Source organism: Lipotes vexillifer, unplaced genomic scaffold (assembly GCF_000442215.2).
Source record: "Lipotes vexillifer unplaced genomic scaffold, Lipotes_vexillifer_v1.1 scaffold907, whole genome shotgun sequence".
NCBI lineage: Eukaryota > Metazoa > Chordata > Mammalia > Artiodactyla > Lipotidae > Lipotes > Lipotes vexillifer.
This window is the reverse complement of record NW_006795956.1, coordinates 1224901-1246331: the sequence shown is the minus strand read 5'-3', so window position 1 is coordinate 1246331 and position 21431 is coordinate 1224901. Positions and strand designations below refer to the sequence as shown.

Below are 21431 nucleotides of genomic sequence, written 5' to 3'. Positions count from 1 at the left end.
GTGATCGGGTCCTTGCCCATTTCTCAAGGCCATGGTCTTCCTCCCCAACCCAACCCCCCACCCTGTCATACACAGTCACCCTCATCCCCAACTGGGGTAAAATACTAGCACAATTCTGAACGTAACATTCTATCACCACCTCACACGATGTCCTTCCTTTATTCATTCAACAAATATATAAGGTATAATACCGAATGCTAGGTATTAAAATATCTCAGAAAGGGGAGATGGCAGTGATTAGACAGAAATTTCCTTGTTTTAATGAAGCTTACCTTCTGGTGGGAGGAATCAGGCAAAAAAAAATAAGTAAACAAATTAATTAGCAAGATAATTCAGATAAAGACCAGTTCTGTGAAGAATGAATGGGGCCGAGTAATAGATGTATCGAGGGGAAGAACTGAGCTGGACTGGATGATCAAGGGCACCTCTGACAAGCTGACATTTGAGCTGAGCTCTGAATTCCCAAAGAAGACCAACCCTGCTAAAGCCTGGGGAAGGAAGGAGGGTTTGGGGCTGCAGGAATCTGCTCCGAAGGCCCAGGAGAGGTCTGGGTGGACGGCCAGAGTGGTCAGAGTTGAGGTCAGGCAAGGACAAGATAAGACATTTGCATCTTATTCGAAAGGCAAGTGGCGAGTCACTGGAGTGTTTCAAGAAGGAGAACGAGTGACCTGGTGCATATAAAAGCTCATCTGGCCTCTGCATGGAGAACACATAACGGGGTGTAGGAGAAGCTGGGAACCAGCTGGGAGCGTAGCTCCCAATTGGCAGGTGTTCAAGAGACATCTGATGCCACCCTATCATCAGAAAATATTGTATTAGACAAACAGCTAAATTTTCATTTCCATGAAACGATATTTTGACAAACAAAAGGATAGTATTGAATATTATTACCATGTAAAGTTGCCAGTTTTTGAACAACATTCAGATGGATTGGTTTCCTGCTTTCCTACTCTACAGAGTAAGGGTTGACAAACAATGGCTCATCGGTGGCCTGTTACCTAATTTCGTATGTCCCGTGAACTAAGAATGGTTTTTACGTTTTTTAAACACTACCCTGTTTTATTTTCTTCATAGAATTGATTAAATAGTTGAAGGGAAAAAAAGAATATTTTATAACCCATGAAAATTATATGAAACTCAGATTTTGGTATCCATAAATAAAGTTTTATTTGAACCCAGTGACACCCATTCATTCACCTGTTGTCCATGGCTGCTTTCATGATACAGCTGCAGAGTTACAACAGAGGTGTAGTAATTGCAGCAGAGAGAGAGGGCCCTAAAAGATTTACCATCTGACCCTTTACAGAAGAAATTTGGGGATCCCCACTATACAGTACAACCATGCTTGTTTTGGGGGGAGTTCCTCTCCCTCCATGTGGAGTAAAGCCCTTCTTTAAATGCCTTCTGCCAAGTCTGCTCCATCCACAGCCTGCATCACATTTCAGGGGTGTTGCTCGCCAACAGCAAGGCTTCTGTTCACCTGGCTAGGGTATCGTTTCCCAGGCCCATCCTTGAGCAATGAGTAAGGATGCTCTGGGATATGTGTGCACAGCCCCCAGTCACCCAATGAGAGGTAGTAATTGAGTGGCCACTCCAATCCCAAAGCATCTCAGGATGGAAGGAGGGGAGCAGCCCCAAACTCCCCACCCTCCCTCCAGTGTCCTTCCCAGTTGTGCCCTACGGATGGGAGAATCTAGCTCACTTCTGTGTTTCCGTGTTACCAAGCACCCACACTTGCAGTAGACATGGTTCATTATTTGGTTTGTTTAATCAATATTTATTCAGCACCCACAAGGCGCTGAATATAGAGTAGCACTTTCTAGACAAGAGAGACTGACAAGAAAAACAAAAGCCCTGTGTTTAAGGAGTGTGTGCCCTAATAAGTATGAAAACTAAAATTGATTAAGAATGCTTATGGTTAAGAAATAACAAGAAACAAAGTCTTCATCTGGTCCTCTATACCCCTTAAAGGAGATTATTTTTCACCAAGACAGTATTCCATTCACACTGCTGGCCCAAGCCATCATCATCCTTTTTTGCCTGGATCCCCAGAAGTGGTCTTTAACTGGTCTCCCTGCATCCTTCTTTGCCTTGATTGATTTATTCAACGGAACCTTTGGGAAATACAAGTCAGATAATGCCACGCCTCTAGTTAAAATTTTCCAGTGGTTTTGCATTGCCTTTAGAGTCAAATCCAGCTTCTCACCTGGCTCCTGATAATCTCTGAGCCGTTTTCTCCTAGCCCTGTTTCCCTTGGTCACTACACAGATACCTAGCGTTCTTTGTGTTCCCTGCATTGGCCCAGCCCGCCCCCTCCGTGGGGCCTTTACGCCCCTCGCACAGCTGGCTCGTGTCTTCCCTTCATGATTCAGTTCAAATGCTGCTTCTTCAAAGAACCATCTCTGACTTCCAGCCTGCATTACCCCACCTCCACCCTGCATTACTCTATCACATCCCCCTGTTTTCTTCTCTTTATAATACTTACCACTACCAAGGAAGATCTTGGTTTGCTTTTTCGCTCTCTCACCATCAGTGAGTTACCTCAAGCAGGACAAGGGTGTCCCTGCCTTGATCATGGTAAGACCCCCCAGCAACTAGAACGGCGCTCGGCACCAAGCAGGTGGAAAATGAATATCTTATTTCACAAGTTGCCTTTCAGACACACGTATGTTATTATTTTAGAATATAACTTTGAGTACCTTTAGGAACCAAAAAGGCTATTCTGAAATGAAATTTGAGAATAAAGAGAATGAAGTCATTGGTTTTTCTTGAGATCATTAATATGATACTTTCCTCTTTGACACAATTTAACACATCACCTTAAAAAAAACAGCACTAAGATCGGGATCCCTTTCCCCAGAGGCTCATTCCATCCGATACAGTGACTGGCACTTAGCTGCTATCAACAAAGGCTAATTTCCTCCCTGTAGCACCATGTACTTATTCACTTGTTTTCTGTTACTAGGCAAGGGAGAAATCAATTCATATCTGTATTTTAAGTACCCAACACAACGTCTGGCTCATGGGCATTCAAGAAAGATTGTTGAACATTGAATTGAAATCGTCTTTTTCCAGATTAAGAAACCAAAGGAGAAGCATTTTCCTCTTTCTTGGCCCACGAGGTAGAAACTCTTCCTCTGGTGCGTGGGTTCTGGGAAAAAGCAGTGTGATCTTCTGTACTGCTTGCATCGTAATGATTACTTGGAATAAGCCATCTAGATGCGTTTATTAACTCATTCATTTCAAAAACATGCACTCCTTCAGTAATTGTATTTGCTACTCTTGTTTTTCTCATCTTTCTTTTTGAAGCTGGTAGTAATAGAAACTTAAGACCAAAAAATAAAGAACTTAGTCACCAGATTGTGGCTTCATGAAATAGGCAAGAAGAGTAAGGAAGGAAAACAAGAGCTAAAGAACAGTTTGCACAGGGAGATCAGCTCAGTGCTTTGCGATGACCTGGAGGGGTGGGATAGGGAGGGTGGGAGGGAGGCTCACTAGGGAGGAGATATGGGGACATGTGTATGCATATGGCTGATTCGCCTTGCTGTGCAACAGAAACTAACACAGTATTGTGAAGCAATTATACTCCAATAAATATCTATTTAAAAAAACAACAGTTTCAAGGACACAGTGAATCATATTGGGGACTGTCTCAGTCGAAGGAGAAACTGATACAAAATAGCAGAACAAAAATTGAGAAAAGGCAGAAGTGAGTTTCTTGCTGAGAGAAAGGTACAGAAAGCCTAAAGTGGCATCATTTCTGGGAGATGTAAAAACCTTAAAGAAGAAAGTTCAGAGGTCCAAAAGCAATACTGACACTGTAGAAAGGCCACCTGATCACCTGTATTTCCATACTGCCCACCCCTGTCAAGCTGCTCTATTTCCACTCAGTTTCCTGGCCCACCTTCTGTGAGCTACTTGCTGTAGACAGCAAGGACGCCAACATGAACAAGAAACGGTACTTCCGCTTGAAAGGTTAGACTTTCAACACTGGTCAGTGGCATCTTCAAAGTCAAAGGTCTACATTGCACATCTGAAATAGCCCGTCGAGAGAGTTAACATAATCTTCTCAAATCCTTTCTTCATATCAGTAGTTCAGAAGTAGAGTCTCAGGGCTCTCCAATGCATCCTGCAATTTTCATGGCTTATTAACAAGACTTTGTGAACTGTGCTTTCTTAACATTTATTCTTTCATAGCATGTTTTTAGCTATAAAAAGCAACTGGTATGTGGGGACTTCCAGGCTCAACCACATGGGTCATTTTGTTAGAGGAAGCAGAAAGACCTTAATATCTTTTCAATGGAAAAGCAGAAAGGCCGTGATCATTTATTTTTTTCTTCTTGCATCTCTTACTGAGACACAGCCTAACATTTTATAAGAATGTCGACCTCCTTTTAACCCTTGGCTTCTTAGCCTGAAAAGCAGACTTTAAATGGCTCTTGGTGTTCATGCAAGAACGCTGTGATTGCAGTTTAAAAGCTAAGTAAGGGTCTTTCTCAAACTAGGTTATTCTTAGCTATAATATTCCTCTCGTTTACAAGCTAATGAAGCTGAGATTTGGAAAGGCTCATGTTCAAGGATGCAGAGTAACTGTGATGACAGAAATCAAACATAAGCACCTTGACTTTTGCTATTGGAATTTCTGTCTATGCTCTGAGCCAGCTGCTTCTTAGAAAAATAAGGTGCATGACTTGGGGAAAATATTAACTCCCTGCATCCCACAGTGAGTGGTACCATTACAATACTGCAGAGAAGGGATTCTAGAGAGCTTACTTTAATTCGGTAAGGATATGTGGAGACTGCTCTGGACTTGATTGTGCTAGGAATATATGTCCACATAAAGACTTCTGTGTGAATATTCATAGCCTCATTATTCATAATCCAAAGTGGAGACAACCCAAATGTCCATTAACTGAAGAGTGGATAAACAAAATATGGTATATCCATGCAGTGGAATATTATTCAGCCATAAAAAGGAATGAAGTTCTGACAACATGGGTGAACCTTGAAAACATTATGCTAAGTGAAAGAGGCCAGTCCCCAAAGTGTACCCATGGTATGATTCCATTTACATGAAATGTTCACAATAGGCAAATCCATAGAGACAGAAAGCTGAGTAAAGTTGCCTAGGGCTGGGGAGAAGGGAGAAAGGAAAGTAACTTCTAGTAGATATGGGGTTTCTTTTGGGGGTGTTGAAAATGTTCTAAAATTAAATAGTGATGGTGATTGCATAATCCTGTGCATAGACCTAAAACCACTGAACTCGCTTTAAAAGGGTGAATTTTATGGCATGTCAATTATATTTCAATAACAGTGCTATTTTTTTAAAAAAGGATTGTTCTAAGCATTAAGGTAGGGATCACGTAGGTGGTCATACCAGAGACACAACAAAAAACATGGCAAAGGGCTTCCGTGGTGGCGCAGTGGTTGAGAGTCCGCCTGCCGATGCAGGGGATGCGGGTTCGTGCCCCGGTCTGGGAAGCTCCCGCATGCCGCGGAGCGGCTGGGCCCGTGAGCCATGGCCGCTGAGCCTGCGCGTCCGGAGCCTGTGCTCCGCAACGGGAGAGGCCACAGGAGTGAGAGAGGCCCGCGTACCGCGAAAAAAACAAAAAAACATGGCAAAACATTTCATGTATAGTTATATTTTATCACCAAAGCAGATTTAATGTGGCTTGCTACATACAAAAGTACACACACGTAAAATGACTGGCTGAGTTAATCACTTGTAGAGCTTTGGGTTCTACAATATTCTACAGTTAAGCTGCAGACTTCATGGGTAATACAGACAGTAAACGATATAATTCTGAGAAGAGAAGTTGTATGTTGGATGAATTAGAGAAGATTTTCAAAAGAAGGTGGCGTCTTTGTCAAACCTGAGATGAGGAAAGAACAAGGAAAGAAAAGGGTTTTTGAGAGTAGGAGCACGGCAAGGTATGTGCAGGCGTGAGCCCAGCGCGGAAGAAAGAATGCCCGTAGCCACGGGAAAAGGTGCCCTGGCGGCTTGGCTGCGGTGGGTTGGCTCACGTCTTAGGCCTGTTGCTGCTCATGAGGCCATATCTGCAGGCCTCACACGGAGCAGGCTTCTTCGCTGTACCTCCTTGGAGAGTGAGCTTAGACCACAGCCTCTGAGTCCTTGCCAAGGGGAGACCCTGGTGCAATAAGTATATTCCTGTTGTTGGAACAGTGTGTTCTATTAATACTCACATTTTTCCATATGTTTCATCCTTACCACCATGGAGGAGGTGAGACACATTTTGGAGCCTGGAAAATGAAGCACAGAAAAAAGAAGGGAAGTGACTTGCTCTGTGGTTTGCCTGTCCAAGACTAAAATGTCTTGAAACAGGTCTCCAAAGTTCCCTAATTATATGCTTAAATACTATGATGGATGAATCACCATGCTTGACTTGGCCTGATGATGACTAGGGTCCAGTTATGGGCAACTGATCACTATTCGTGCACTTCCCATACAGTTTAACTCCAGCAAAACAAGAAGGACCTTTCCCTTAAAGCACAATGAAAGTATTCATGTGAATTCTCATGTATGTAAAAAGTACAAAATCACAATACTCTTCTGAATGGGGTAAAAAATGTTTTTCAAGCAACCAATGTAGTATAAGTGTCTGCTCTACTAGGATAAAAACCAATATCAGTGTTTTAATTTGAGAAATTTAGGTGAAGATTACTTTTAAACACACGCTTATGTTGGAATTGACCACAAAGTGTTAGTTAATAGCCCTTATTGTGAGGCTTGTTGGCTTCTCAAGCTCAGACTGATGGGTTACTCTAAACGCCATCATTTTTGTCCTCTTTTTTGAGCAGCTGGGATCTACAATACCGTCAGAGGGAGCTTTGCTCAGCTCCAACATAGGAAAAGCAACTTCTTTTTTAGACTTTGACGGTGGCCTTTGGCCAATTGAGAAACGGCCCCTATGTGCTTGGAATGAAGTCTTCTGTAGTCATTTTAGCCAGCAGAATGGTAGCTGTGACAAAGCCCCAAAGACTACCCACTGCAGAGTAGAAAGAGTCACAAAGTGTCAGGGCTGCCGTGGAGGATGTCTGAATGTCATGGACCTAAAACTACAAACACAGGTCTGCATGCCTCATTTCATAAATAAAAGGACAGTTTTTATTTCCGAATGCCTAATCTCTGGACAATAGGCCCTTATGAGACTCTCCCACCCGATGAGCAGCTCGGCTGAGTTCCAGTGCAGTCTCAGATCCGTCTCATGCTATTGAGCTCTACTGATCATCAACCAGAGGGTTTATTAAAGAGAACAGGAAGTCTGTTGTGGCCAAGGCAATTTGTAGTGGTCTGAAAGCATCTAATTCTCAGAAAAGAAATTATTTGTAACCACGTTAATTCCCTTACTTAACAAATATGACTCTGTATACTTTTTTTCCTATTTGATCGATTTATTTTTGCTTCAGCAGAGATATATGAAAGAAATTTAAAATGATCAAGATGGGGTTAGGGGGTTAAGAGGTACAGACTGTTATGTATAAAATAAATAAGCTACAAGGATGTATATAGTTCAACACAGGGAATATAGCCAGTAGTTTGTAGTAACTGTGAATGGAATAGAACCTTTAAAAATTGTGAATCGCTATGCTGTACACCTGTAACATGTAATATTATACATCAACGACACTTCAATTAAAAAATGAAAACAAAAGGAATCAAAAATGAGTAGAAGCAATACAGTTCTTAAAGTTAAAATTGGAAAAAAGAAAGAAAAAAAAGAAAAAGAGAAAAAAAAAAAAAAAAAAGTTAAAATTGTATGGAGCCCTTCTGCTTTTCCACACACGTTCTCCAGCATTACGGCAAACTATAACTGAGGTTAATAGAGTGTTATTATACATGTATTCCTTTTCTTGTATTTGTGTACTCTGTGCAAGGTATTAGATGTGCATGTTGTAAAATATTGTTTCAGATTTATCACGTGGTTACATGAGGATGATTCAGCCCCAGCTGCCTTATTTAGCAAAGAATCAACATCATCTCGTAACTAGAGGTCATCAGGGATCACACATAACCATTGTACCTATGATTAATTTTTATTACCCCAAATTGAAGGAACTTCCAATCTCAGACATTGAATATGAGCATTAGCCTGTATATTTGGGACCCTAATCTTTACTCTGTGGCATCACAAATCAAGTAGTCATGTAATTATTATTACTGGAAACCTGAGCCCACCTTCCAGAAAAAAAAAAAAAAAAAAGCTTCTTAAACCAGCTCAGTATTCACTCTATTGAACTATACCACAGAGTACTGATCTTAGTGGGACGATAGGTTTATGGTATAACTAAACAGGAAACTAAACTTTGGGCCCCTTTACTCTCCATCAGACTTAGAGTATTTTAGAGCAGCTATTATTTTTTTAAAGGCAAGAAATCAATAAACTGTGGTAGATAATGAAAAAGAGGAATCTTTTGCTTTTTTATATAAAAATTTTATTATAAAATAATGACTGAAATATAGAAAATTTTTTCAATTGGAGGAAAAAAATCCTTAATCTTGCCAGTAGATCACAATATGTAATGTTCCCTGGAAACGCATCAAGTTACACTGTGTATCTGCAAATGATCTGTCCAATCAGGAAATAAGTTATCCCCAGATAACTGAAATCCAGCAATAATCCCCAAAGCTCAATTTAGGCATGGATTTTCATCTTCTACTCCAACCTTTCAATAGAGTTTATTTACTGTTTATCTTCTAGCAGAGTGAATAACATAAAAGATGCAACTAGCAAAAGGAAATTCAAAAGGAATCAAAAATGTAAAATCTAGATAATAATAAATCCTAAACTGGCTCCAAACATGCTTCACGTGGGAGGTAATGGTTCCCTGTGCGTGTATCTATACTTGGCTTAAATCGACAGCCATGTCCTGCGAGCACTTCCAAACTCTCTTCACACAAACTGCAGTCAAATCCTGGGGCAGATGCACTGACCGAGGGGCTCTGTATCTGTGTTTCAAGATGAGCATTTATTTTTGCCATATAATGTATCTTGATTACAGTTTTCTTATTATTTTTTTGTCCTCTGATCATTATTTTTGTCCTCTGATCCTGTTAGAGTCACATGACATTCTTCCTGTTTCAGTGTCCAAATCCCATCCTCCCAATATGCACGTACATGCGTGCACACCCACCCACACAGGTACACCCACATACCACACCCACTCACACATGCACATATACATGCTCACACATGACAGACACACGCTCACACATGACAGACACACTCGCCATGCATACAGACACACGCTATCAAGTACAGCATACCCTCCTGCATAATCACACTCACACACCAGGCACACACCACACACACACATTCACACAGACATACTTACACGCTACATGCAACCACACAAGCTCACACAGATGCACACCACCCACACACCACATGCATACACAGAATGCACATTTACATACTCACACACATTCAACACACTCAACAAGTAAGTACTGAGCACCCAACCAGGCACTGAGGTTATAGTGATGAACAAAACAGAACAAATTTCTTTCCCACGAGGAGCTTATATCAAGAGTGAAGAAAAAAGGGGATTTGAAGAAAATATGAGGCTAGGATTGGAAGAAAAAGAACGATGCTGCCCTTGGTGGCAGAGCTTGCAGCTGCAGCTATGACCTCAGAAGACTAAATTCCCTGGACCCCTCTCCTTCCCAAAAGTAAGGATGGGTTTTAAGACTCTCATCTGTTTTAATAATTGGTCTAGAAAAAAATGCCCTTCATCTAGAACAGTTCAAATGAAACTTATTTTGTGCTTTAGAAATGCTGATGAATCATTTGTGGGTTTGGGGATGTACAAAATAAAAGATCACAACTGTTGGTACCATGTATGTTAACAGACTCATCATCCCAGCATCCTTGTAATCCCCAAGGAGTACAGACTAAAGGAAGCTGGTGGCTGTTAATGGAAAGTTACCAATTTATGGCATCGCATAAGATATATACAGGGGAAACAATCTATGAATTCTGTTTTAAATGTCTTATATTAAGAGATTCTTTATATTTTTAGTTAATGTATATTCATTTAATAAAAAGTTGTTTGTTTAGCATTGAAGTTGAAAATGTTTTATTTATTTCAGTGAAAATAAAGACACTAAAAACATGACTTATTTTCTTCAAGGTCCAGATTTACTGAATACCCTTTCTTCTCTCCCACCGTAATTGTGGCTACACACACACACACACACACACACACACACACACACACACACACACACGGCTTCTTCTGAAAGGGGCTAAATTTACCCTGTGGATATTCAAGAGATTATTTACAGTAGGATTAAAATAATGTAGATTTTGTAGGTTTTTTTTTTCATTTCAAATGTATTTTATCAATAGCATTAAGAACAAAAAAGATACCAATATAAATAAACTAGTCAAAATATACAGATGCCCAAATTTTTGTGTTCTGCAGGGAAGGAAACAGCTTAAAATTATGAGCTTCACAGATAAAACAGTAATTGCAATACAGTATTGTAATCCTCCCTTATACACTGGGGATACATTCCAAGATCCCCAGTGGATGCCTGAAACTTCAGATAGTACCAAACTCTATACATACTGTTTTTTCTTATACGCACATACCTATAATAAAGTTTAATTTATAAATTAGGCAGAGTAAAAGATTAACAATGATAACTAATAATAAAATAGAACAATTATAACAATATACTGTAATAAAAGTGATGTGAATGTGGTCTCTTTCTCTATCACAATATCTTATTATACTGTACTCACCTTTCTTCCTGTGATGATGTGAGATGATAAATGCCTAGGTGATGAGGTGAAGTGAGTTGAACGATGTAGTGACATAGTATTAGGCTACTATTTATTAACTTTCTGACAATACATCAGAAGGAGGGTCATCCTGGATCATGGAGCCCTGAAGATGTCGATGAGATGGGATGTTGGGGACAGAGTGTGACGGCTTGAGATATCATCATGCTATTCAGAACAGCACACAATTTCAAACTTATGAATTGTTTATTTCTGGAAGTTTCCACTTAATATTTTTCGACCCTGGTTAACCATGTGTAACTGAAACCATGGAGCAGGGGGGACTAACTGTAATGCCAGTGGTGGTAATCCAAAGAGGTTTGAATCTTCCCTCATAGAGATTAAATTGGTAAGAACTATGGAAGTTTCTCTGTCTTCTCTTATCCTTAAATGCTAAGATCTCATACACTTCTTTATTGTGCCCTTGGTATAGTGGTCTGCCCAGTGCTTTAAGACGGAAGGCTTAATTTCCTTTCCTTGTTCCTCTCAGACTGCCACAGTTTCTTGGGACATACGAACATTGTACTCAACAGTACCCGAAGATGCAGAGCACAAAGCAGAAAATTTACTGGTGAGAGAGGTAAATGCAATGCTTCCAATCCTTTATTTTATAAAGCTTTGCTTCCCCCCATTTAGTTCTTTTTTTTTTTTAACATCTTTTTTGGAGTATAATTGCTTTCCAATGTTGTGTTAGTTTCTGCTGTGAATCAGCTATATGTATACATATATCCCCATATCTCCTCCCTCTTGCGTCTCCCTCCCTCCCACCCTCCCTATCCCACCCCTCTAGGTGGACACAAAGCACCCAGCTGATCTCCCTGTGCTATGCGGCTGCTTCCCACTAGCTATTTATTTTATATTTGATAGTGTGTATATGTCAATGCTACTCTCTCACTTCGTCCCAGCTTACCCTTCCCCCTCCCCATGTCCTCAAGTCCATTCTCTACATCTGCGTCTTTATTCCTGTCCTGCCCCTAGGTTCTTCAGAACCTTTTTTTTTTAGGTTCCGTATATATGTGTTAGAATATGGTATTTGTTTTTCTCTTTCTGACTTACTTCACTCTGTATGACAGAATCTAGGTCCATCCTCACTACGGATAACTCAATTTCATTTCTTTTTATGGCTGAGTAATATTCTATTGTACATATGTGCCACATCTTCTTTATCCATTCATCTGTCGATGGACACTTAGGTTGCTTCCATGTCCTAGCTATTGTAAATAGAGCTGCAATGAACATTGTGGTACATGTCTCTTTTTGAATTATGGTTTTCTCAGGGTATATGCCCAGTAGTAGGATTGCTGGGTCATATGATAATTGTAGTTTTAGATTTTAAGGAACCTCCATACTGTTCTCCATAGTGGCTATATAAATTTACATTCCCACCAACAGTGCAAGAGGGTTCCCTTTTCTCCACACCCTCTCCAGCATTTATTGTTTGTAGATTTTTTGATGATGGCCATTCTTACCAGTGTGAGGTGATACCTCATTGCAGTTTTGATTTGCATTTCTCTAATGATTAGTGATGTTGAGCATCCTTTCATGTGTTTGTTGTCAATCTGTATATCTTCTTTGGAGAAATCTCTATTTAGGTCTTCTGCCCATTTTTGGATTGGGTTGTTTGTTTTTTGATATTGAGCTGCATGAGCTGCTTGTATATTTTGGAGATTAATCTTATTTGAGTATTCTTAACAAAAAGATTTAATTTAATTTTCCTTGTTTAGATTGAGTTGTAGGAAAGGCCATAGTATGTGAGAATTTTGGATAACAGAGTTTCTATTTTAAGAGAGATATTTCTTTCGAGTATTAACTATAGAAATAGTTAATGGGAAAACCATGTGGACAGCTTAAAGGGACTGATAAGAGTCTGTTGGTATAGCATCTACTTGCATTTAGTTGGTGTAGGAGAGGCCTATAAAGCTGCTAATCCTTCTAACCAGACTGCAGGTGGCTTTGGGGCAGGGATTGGGCCCACACTTAACAGCTATTTAGTAATAAACGAAGTCAGTCCTTCCTTTATAGAATGTGCAATGATATCATTTAGCCAGCACAGGTCAGACTGAAATTAGTGGGGATCTAAATGCAGTCGGGCCTAGCCGCTCCGTGGCATGTGGGATCTTCCCAGACCGGGGCACGAACCTGTGTCCCCTGCATTGGCAGGCGGACTCTCAACCACTGTGCCACCAGGGAAGCCCTAAATGCAGTCTTTAATCCTGAGAAAGTAGTGTATCCCAATTAGGATTTAAATGAAGCTACATAAAATAGCAAAACCCTTTCTCAGCTCTTAAACATATTTGTGCGAGTAGAAGCTAGCTTTATTAGTGTACATACTGATCCTAATCTGACTAATCATACATATTTTATTTCGGCCTATTCAATCCAGGTCATCTTTGCCATAGATTTGCCTTTTTTTCCCCAGTTCTATCATTTCATATTTATTTTCTCAAAGTTCACATTGAATTATACCACCTCCTAAGAAGATTAAAAAAAAGAAAAAAGTGGAAATTCAGATAACATCAGGATATCTGAGTATACTGTTTTCACATTTACTGATAAAAATGTTACATCAGTACCATAATATTTTGTTTACAGTCGCCTTAGAGGAGGTCTTAATATCTAGTAGGGCCTCACTGTTTAAAAAAAGAAAAAAAAAAAGAGTTGGTAAATCATTTTCTACATAAGCAAATCAGAAGCATTGAGAGCGGGTCTGCAAAAGTCCTGCAGGAAATATGTATTGACTTAGGTAAGATTTGAAATGTTTATGATATTGAATTCCTAACAGGGAATATTTAACTAGGTCTTTTTATGTGTTCTTTACTAAAATGTTTCACTTTCTTCATAAAGATCTTTAACTTTGTTGTTAAGTTTATTTCTGTGTATTTTATAGTTTTGTTGCAGATGTGAGTAGAGTTTTTAAAACCCATTTCCATTTCTTACTGTTCAATGCTGATATTTTTTAAAAGCTATTGATTTTCAAATATGGATAACTAGCTTACTAAACTCTCTGATCCTAATAGTTTTTTTTTTAATTTTTAGGTGTGTAGTCACATCATCTGCAAAAAAATTTTAAATTTCTTTTTTTCTAATAAGTATATTGTTTCTTTGATTTTTATCTTATTTTATTATCTAATAACTCTAAAACAATATTGAATGATAATGCTAACATCAGGCATATTGTCTTATTCTTGATTTGGTGTTTTATGACAGTTTCAAGTACAAAAGAACTGTCTAAGAAGGGTCTTTCTTGGTCTTTATCATGTTTAAGAAGGGCCTTTCTTGGTCTCCACAGTGCTTATAAAGACTGGCTACCCTATGTTGTGAAATTCATATTCAGCCTATTGACATAATAGCTTTTTTCTTGAATTTATCACTGTAATAAAATTAATAGGTTGCTGTCCTATGAATGCATACTTGTGTTTCTGGTATAAACTTTCTTGTTCAAGTTGTACTATTATCTTAATATTTTACTACATCAGAATTGCTAATTTTTTCAAATTTTTGTATTTATATTCATGAGTGAAATTTTGCTCTAGTTTTCTTTTTTCCTTTGGTTTTAGAGAAAAGTTAGCTTTAAAAAATAGAGACATACTCCATCTTTTCCTGTCTTCTGAAATTAAAAAAAATAAGCCAGTGAAATGAAACAGAGTATCTAGAAACAGTTCCAAGTGCATATGGTTACTTAGTAAATGGTAAATATGGCACTTCAAATTCTCTGGGGAAGGGTAGACAATTCAACAAATACCACTTGGCTATCCATTTTGGACAAAAATAAAGTTAGAGTTGTATCTCACAGTACATGTAAAAATTAATTCCAGATGAATTTTTAAAATCTTAATTTTAGAAACGAAAGTTATAAAAACGTAGGAAAACATCTTTTTAGTGGAAAGTTATGGAAAAATGAACACATTTAAGAAAAGTCTTAAATTTTTATGATGAATGGAACATAAATCAAGCCAAAAGAAAATAGTTAGCGAACTCATTTGCAACTCATGTTCTTTTGCCACACCACCCCACAAACATTCCTAATACTCAAAATTCTACAAGTTAATAAGAAAAAGGTAAATAACCCAAGAAAATATGAGCAAAAAGATAGAAGCAGGAAGTTCAAAAAGAGCAAGACTAAGTTGGCCAAGAGGTGTACAAAGTTGCCCAGCTACGGGGCTTCCCTGGTGGCGCAGTGGTTAAGAATCCGCCTGCCAATGCAGGGGACAGGGGTCGAGCGCTGGTCCGGGAGGATCCCACATGCCTTGGAGCAACTAAGCCCATGCGCCGCAACTACTGAGCCTGCGCTCTGGAGCCCACAAACCACAACTACTGAGCCCATGTGCCACAGCTACTGAAGCTCTCATGCCTAGAGCAAATGCTCCGCAACAAGAGCAGCCACCGCAATGAGAAGCCCGTGCACTGCAAAGCAGAGTAACTCCCGCTCTCTGCAACTAGAGGAAGCCCACATGCAGCGACGAAGACCCAACGCAGCCAAAAATTAATTAATTAATTAAAAAAAAAACTCAAAAAAAAATTGCCCAGCTACACTTGTAATCATAAAAATACAAATTAAAACAAAAATGATGTATAATATCTGAATGAAGAAAAATTTAAGTTGCATATCATTTAGTGATAGTAAGACTATAGGGAAATAAACACTATAACACAGTGTTTGTAATTCTCACATGTCTTTAGCCTTTTGAGATATTCAAATGTATTTTTTTTTTTACATCTTTATTGGAGTATAATTGCTTTACAATGGTGTGTTAGTTTCTGCTTTATAACAAAGTGAATCAGTTATACATATACATACGTTCCCATATCTCTTCCCTCTTGCGTCTCCCTCCCTCCCACCCTCCCTATCCCACCCCTTGAGATATTCAAATGTATCTTTTTTAAGTCATACGTATAAGTATGCAACATGAATATTAGAAAAACAAACACTAGAGCATAAAAATACAATTACAAGCATGAGTATCGCAGCACCAGACAATTTGTAATATCAGTTGATAAGGGTGGAGTTGAATATATTTTGGCACATCTATATTTTATAATAGTAACTAACTGAAAAAAATTACATACATTTAAGTGTATTAACTGGAATGCCCATGATACGCTGTTAAGAGAAGAAAGTAAGTTGCAGAATACACAGTATATCATTGGAGAGTTAAAAAAAATATGTGAATATGTAAATATGTTATGTAAGCCTAGAAAAAGTATTAAAAAATGCACATTAAACTCATAACATTGGTTACCTCACAAGTTTGGGATTATAGGAAGGAGGTAGAAATTGATTTTCAGTGTATATATTCTGTATTGTTGTGATGTTAGAAACAAATTTATGTAACTAAAAAGTATTTTGAAAAAAAATTACTTAGAATATATCTAAAAATGCTGCCAGAATTGGAAGCAACTCGAGTCTATTTCCTAAAATTGTCTCCAAAAGTTAAAATCCAACTTTATTCTTCAAGTTATTAGGTAGTCACCTTAGAGACTTCATCTGATTCTTTTATTATTATTATTATTTTAGTTTGATAATGAAAATATCATATGGAGAGATCAAAATCCCATATGCATTTTGCTTTATGATTCTATCTGCTGGGCTTCTGTGTCCATGATGGAAGCTAATTAGGTTCCTCTGACATAATCCATTCTTAATCATTTGTAATATAGTATAATTTGAATAGACTTAGAAACATTTCCATGATTTTAGGGACTTTCCTTTCTTGATCCTTGCACCTCTTTTTGGGTATATAGAGTATTTGTGTGTTCCAGATTTTCTGCAGTCTCTCTCCTTTAGGCTGTGGAAAATTGCTCTCACACAAACCGGGGGTTCTTAGCTCTCCCCTGTGGGTCTCTAGTACCTGAGGCTTTCGAGGCCTTGGATTTGGTTGCCAGCCTACTTCATCTTTTTTGCCTCTTAACACTGCTCATTTTATTGCCTGGTAAGCCTTCGGGGTAGGGCCAATCAGCTCAAAGACGAAATTCCAGGACCTAATCAGACACCACACCCCAATCTCTGGATCCAACCAAGGTGTCAAGTTTAGCTCCTTTCCCTGGGGAAAGGATGGCCTGAAAACTAGGTCAGTACAACACTGGCGACTTCTAAGGATATTCTGGGGTTCTTAGAGGCCTTTAGTTTTGTTTGTACTTTCATGAGCTTCTGCACCCTGACTTTAAATGGCCAAATCGATCCCTTTATTTCTGTAGTTCTCTAAGAATGTCCACTTCAGCTGAGAACAGGTTGGCCACAAAATATGCCTTTGTCTTGCTATTTCTCCTGGGGAGGAATTTTCACCTTCACCTTTGTTCCCATTCCAACTACTTGCAGCTGGGATTATTCCTCCTTCACTCACTTCCACCCTCTGCTTCTCGATTCTCTTAAGAACTTCTCTAAGGAGAAGTCAGGTGGAATGCCTTTTACCTCAGATGCCAGGTAACTGCCAAAGTTTTAGATTCCAAATCTCACGGCAGAGCCTCTGACTTGGAAACATGAATGAATCATCTTACCATGTTTTTCCCAACTGTGTGGATCTAAAGTAGAAAAAAAAAAAGAAAGTGGAGAAAGCCTGGGAAGAAACTCTTTTATTCCCTGCTAATATTTCTGGATCACTAGCCATGAAGACCCTGTGGAAATTCCCATAGTTTTACTTGTTTTTAAGGATGGAGATAAAGTGAAACTTGTGCCTTAGGATAGAAAGAAGACAAACATTACATGATGATAATGGAACATGAATAGTTGAGCCTGGAGACAGTAGATAGAAAGAAAGCGGTCACCAGAGAGCTGGGTTAAGACTGAGAAATGACCCCCTAGAATTATGCTGGCAAAAAGTCTTGACCTCAATAGCTAATAGCCACTGATCTTTATTGACTACTTAACTCTGTGCCAGATACGCTTCTCAGCCCTTTGCTTACAGTAGTTACAAACATATGTTTTGTCATTATCATCATCATCACCTTTTAATGATGATGAAACTTTCATAGAAAAATTAAGGGACGTGTCCAGCCTCATACAGCTGGGAATAGACAGGTCCGGCATTGCAACCCCTGCCGTCTGGCCCCTGGCTTCTAAACCATGATGCCGACTGCCCATGTGTGCTTTGTTATAGCTGCCCTCTGGAAGGAACACTTGTCTCGGTCTTCTTCCTAATCACCCCACTGTAGCTTTGTAACCCTGATGCATGTAGTTAGTGGACCACACTTTGAGAAACATTGGCTGGAGTTTTGAAACCAGAGTAAGCCAGCACTGAAATGAATTCATTGAGATTTGTAGGGTTTCGTAGAAACACGTTTCCCTTACAGTGGCTGCTGCATTGCACTAAGCAATCTTTTTAGTCCACCCTCTGCTAAATTGCCCTGCGGCTCCCCACAGGGCGGCAAGGGCAAATACCCTGGTTGCTAGGCAACAAACTGGGATGAATCTCATTTAAACACATGGAGTTCAATACTAATTTTGAATTGTCCCTCTACACTCTATTTTGACAGCTCTGAGCCTCTTCGGAAAGGCAGTAGGCATTCTTTCCTTTTTAAAATAAGAGTATACGTGTATTTAATATCCAGTAAAGCACCTCACACTTATGTTAAACTAACACAAGTCAGAGTTCAGCAACATTCTCTTTATATATTTTGAACATCCTGTGTTATAAGTATTACTACCTCATTTTACAGCCTACGAAGCAAGTCCTGAACAATTAAATATTTGCTCAAATACATACAGAGCCAGAATTAAGCCCCTGATCTCTCTAACCTCATGCTCCCTCTAACCCCATGCTCCATGCTCTTACCAACTTTGCTACCTCTGACCCTTTGAAAAATGCCTTGAAACCATGCACTTAACAGGCTGACCTAATGGAGATATTTCCACTGTTCACAAGGGAATATGTTCTTCATTTTGACAAGCATTTAACATTTTTGCCTCAATTTCTCCATCTTTAAGTGAGGATATTAATAGTGCCAATGCTGTGTTTCTAAAACTAAATATAGCAATGGTATGAAAACACTTGGAAAATAACAACTGGGGAGCTATGTCTTTATCTGATCCTCATAAATGACTTAAAATCAACATCTATAACCATAAAAAATATGAAACACTTCTGTGATAAAACAAGCCCCACTTCCTCCCACTGGGGGTCAGGGAGGGGAGCAATTAAAGGGATCTGTGAATAGGGTGCAGACTTCTTAAGCAAAACTTCTGTAGCAAAGTTTTCATTTTAATATACACAAAACACTAATTAACACTAAGCTCTCAGTTTGGTCTCTCTTAACAAAGAAGATGAGAGAGCAGAGAACTGAGAATAATACAGTGGCCCAACAGAGAGCAAGGGTCCAGGAACCACTTCACCTGAATGGCTGAGAGAGATACTAAGTACTAAGGTAGCAAGTTACTCTGCCAACAAAGCCCTCTGTAATTTCTAGGAACCAACCTGCAGCAGGAGTAGAATAATGAAGTGAGGAGTCAGTCACGAATTCAAGAATCCACGTCTCACTGTGGTCAAAGGCACAAGACACTCGAGGACTTAGAGTTGTGGAAACGTTAAAAGAATGGAAGCAAAATATCTATATATACTTCTGTATCTGAATATGTCTGTATACACACACATGCACAGAATGAGGAGGTACTGTCCTCATCCCGAAAGTACTAAGTTACTGAGGCAAGGACAAGTTCGGATTTTAAGCAGCGTTTCCAGACCAGAAATAGTTGAATTCTCCAGGAAAAATATAAAATAGATAACTAATAAGTACCTACTGTATAGCACAGGGAACTCTACACAATACTCTGTAATGGCTTATATGGGAAAAGAATCTAAAAAAGAGTGGATATATGTATATGTACAACTGATTCACTTTGCTGTACACCTGAAAGTAATACGTCATTGTACATCAACTAGACCCCAGTACAAATTTTAAAACAATAATGAAAACAGGACCCAAGACTGAATAGGGAAAACAAACCAGATTCAAAGAAGACAGGATAAATGTTGAAATCTCTAGGCTTCCATAGAAAGTGCACGCTAAAAGCCAGGAGAAAAAAATGGTTGAGCTCAGAGCAGGGCACCAATTTCATAGAGGCACAGAGTGTTCTGCAGAAAGCTGCAGGATGTTTACAGGTCTCACACACACACACACACACACACACACACACACACACACACAGATTCTTTAACTAGCTAACATCTATTGGGGCTGCCTTAGAAGGGAATATGGCATGAGTTATTTCCCAAGTTTATTTTACCATGGAGAAATTCTATTTCCCCCCAAGTATCTTGAGAAATATATTTCAGAAATGCTGATGTATTGTAAACCTGATGGAAGGAAATCATCAGGAACTAGGGGCACAATACAGCTCAAGTCAAACAGAATCAGCTCTTGGGTGAACTTTGACATGCATTTCATTAAGGCAGATGGTGAGGAAGAGAAAGGGAATATTAAAGCCTCTGAAAGAGCAAATTAATTGTTTCTTTTTATGGGCACATCCATTCTTAATTCTTATCATTAGTGTCAAAAATGTGTACCTTTCTCCAGAGTAAACCTCTTACAATATTAAGACACAATCCCAGATACACCCAGTGATGGGAGTTCTATAGATTTATCTTCATGCAGCAAATTGTAAGTATTAACAAAGTTAATTTCAAAGTTGGAAGTAAATAATAATAATCATAAAGCTCAGAGTAACACCTTTTTCAGCCCTTAAATTTCTCCTCTCAATCCCCTATCCAATTACCAGATTATGTTTTCTCGTGTCCTAGAGGTAAATGCAAATTCAGTGACTTAAACAAGCTGCCCCTTTAGATATACACAGAAACTGCTACTCCCAGTCTGGCTGGGTGGAGTTGATTATCTTTACAAATGGTTGAATTCTTTATGTAGAAAGTTCCTCACTTGCTGATTTATATTGTTACTGTGGATCACATACAAAGTGTATGAAATAAAGGGTCTTGTCCACTGCATGAAAGATTGGACTGGGTTTATTGTTCACCAACATTTATCACTTACTAAGCTACTGATACCACCTGGATGTAACATAGTCAAGGAGCTCAGCACCAGGTGGGAAATGACAGACCTGTGATCAGATTTTTGCAAAACAACTAACAAAAACCCTTGGAGTGTTACTGTAAAATAGAGAAACAAGGTCAGGTTCACATGTTAGAAAAAAACAACTAAAGGCAGACCAGAGAATGGATTGGTTGGCTCGTGGGGATGAGTAACACTGAAGGGAAGTTGGACAGATAGGAGAGACTATTTATTTCAATAGCCCAGCTGGGTTAAAGATCTGTGCTAACGTATGGCAGCATGGTTGTGGTGACAGCAAAGAGCTGTTAAGGAGACAGAATTGACAGGAGTTGGTGGCGGAAAAGAGAGCAAAGGAGAGGACTATATTGGCAATGACTCCCACATTTCTGTCTTGGGCTATTAGCCAGATAGTTGTGCCAGTAATTTAAATAAGGTCCCCAGAAGAAAGTACAGATTGCTCAAGCAGGGATGGATGAAGCAAGTAAGGTAATCTCTCCAGCCGACATGCAGAGAGAGATATCCAAGAAGAAGATACATATATAGGTCTCAACATAGAAGGAAGGAGTAGGCACTGGCTCTGGATTTGAAAGTTGAAGCTTTGCGCCTGGAAGAGCTTGCCCAGGAATG

At 39.1% G+C, this 21431-nt stretch overlaps 1 protein-coding gene across 1 annotated transcript in view; it reads left to right on the top strand.

Annotated features, from left to right (window-relative positions):
* DOCK10 (dedicator of cytokinesis 10) overlaps nt 1-21431 on the top strand; it is a 212025-nt gene that overhangs the window by 57760 nt on the left and 132834 nt on the right. The window contains 1 exon segment of the mRNA XM_007467990.1: nt 11299-11388. Coding sequence (XP_007468052.1) covers nt 11299-11388 — 90 coding nt within the window.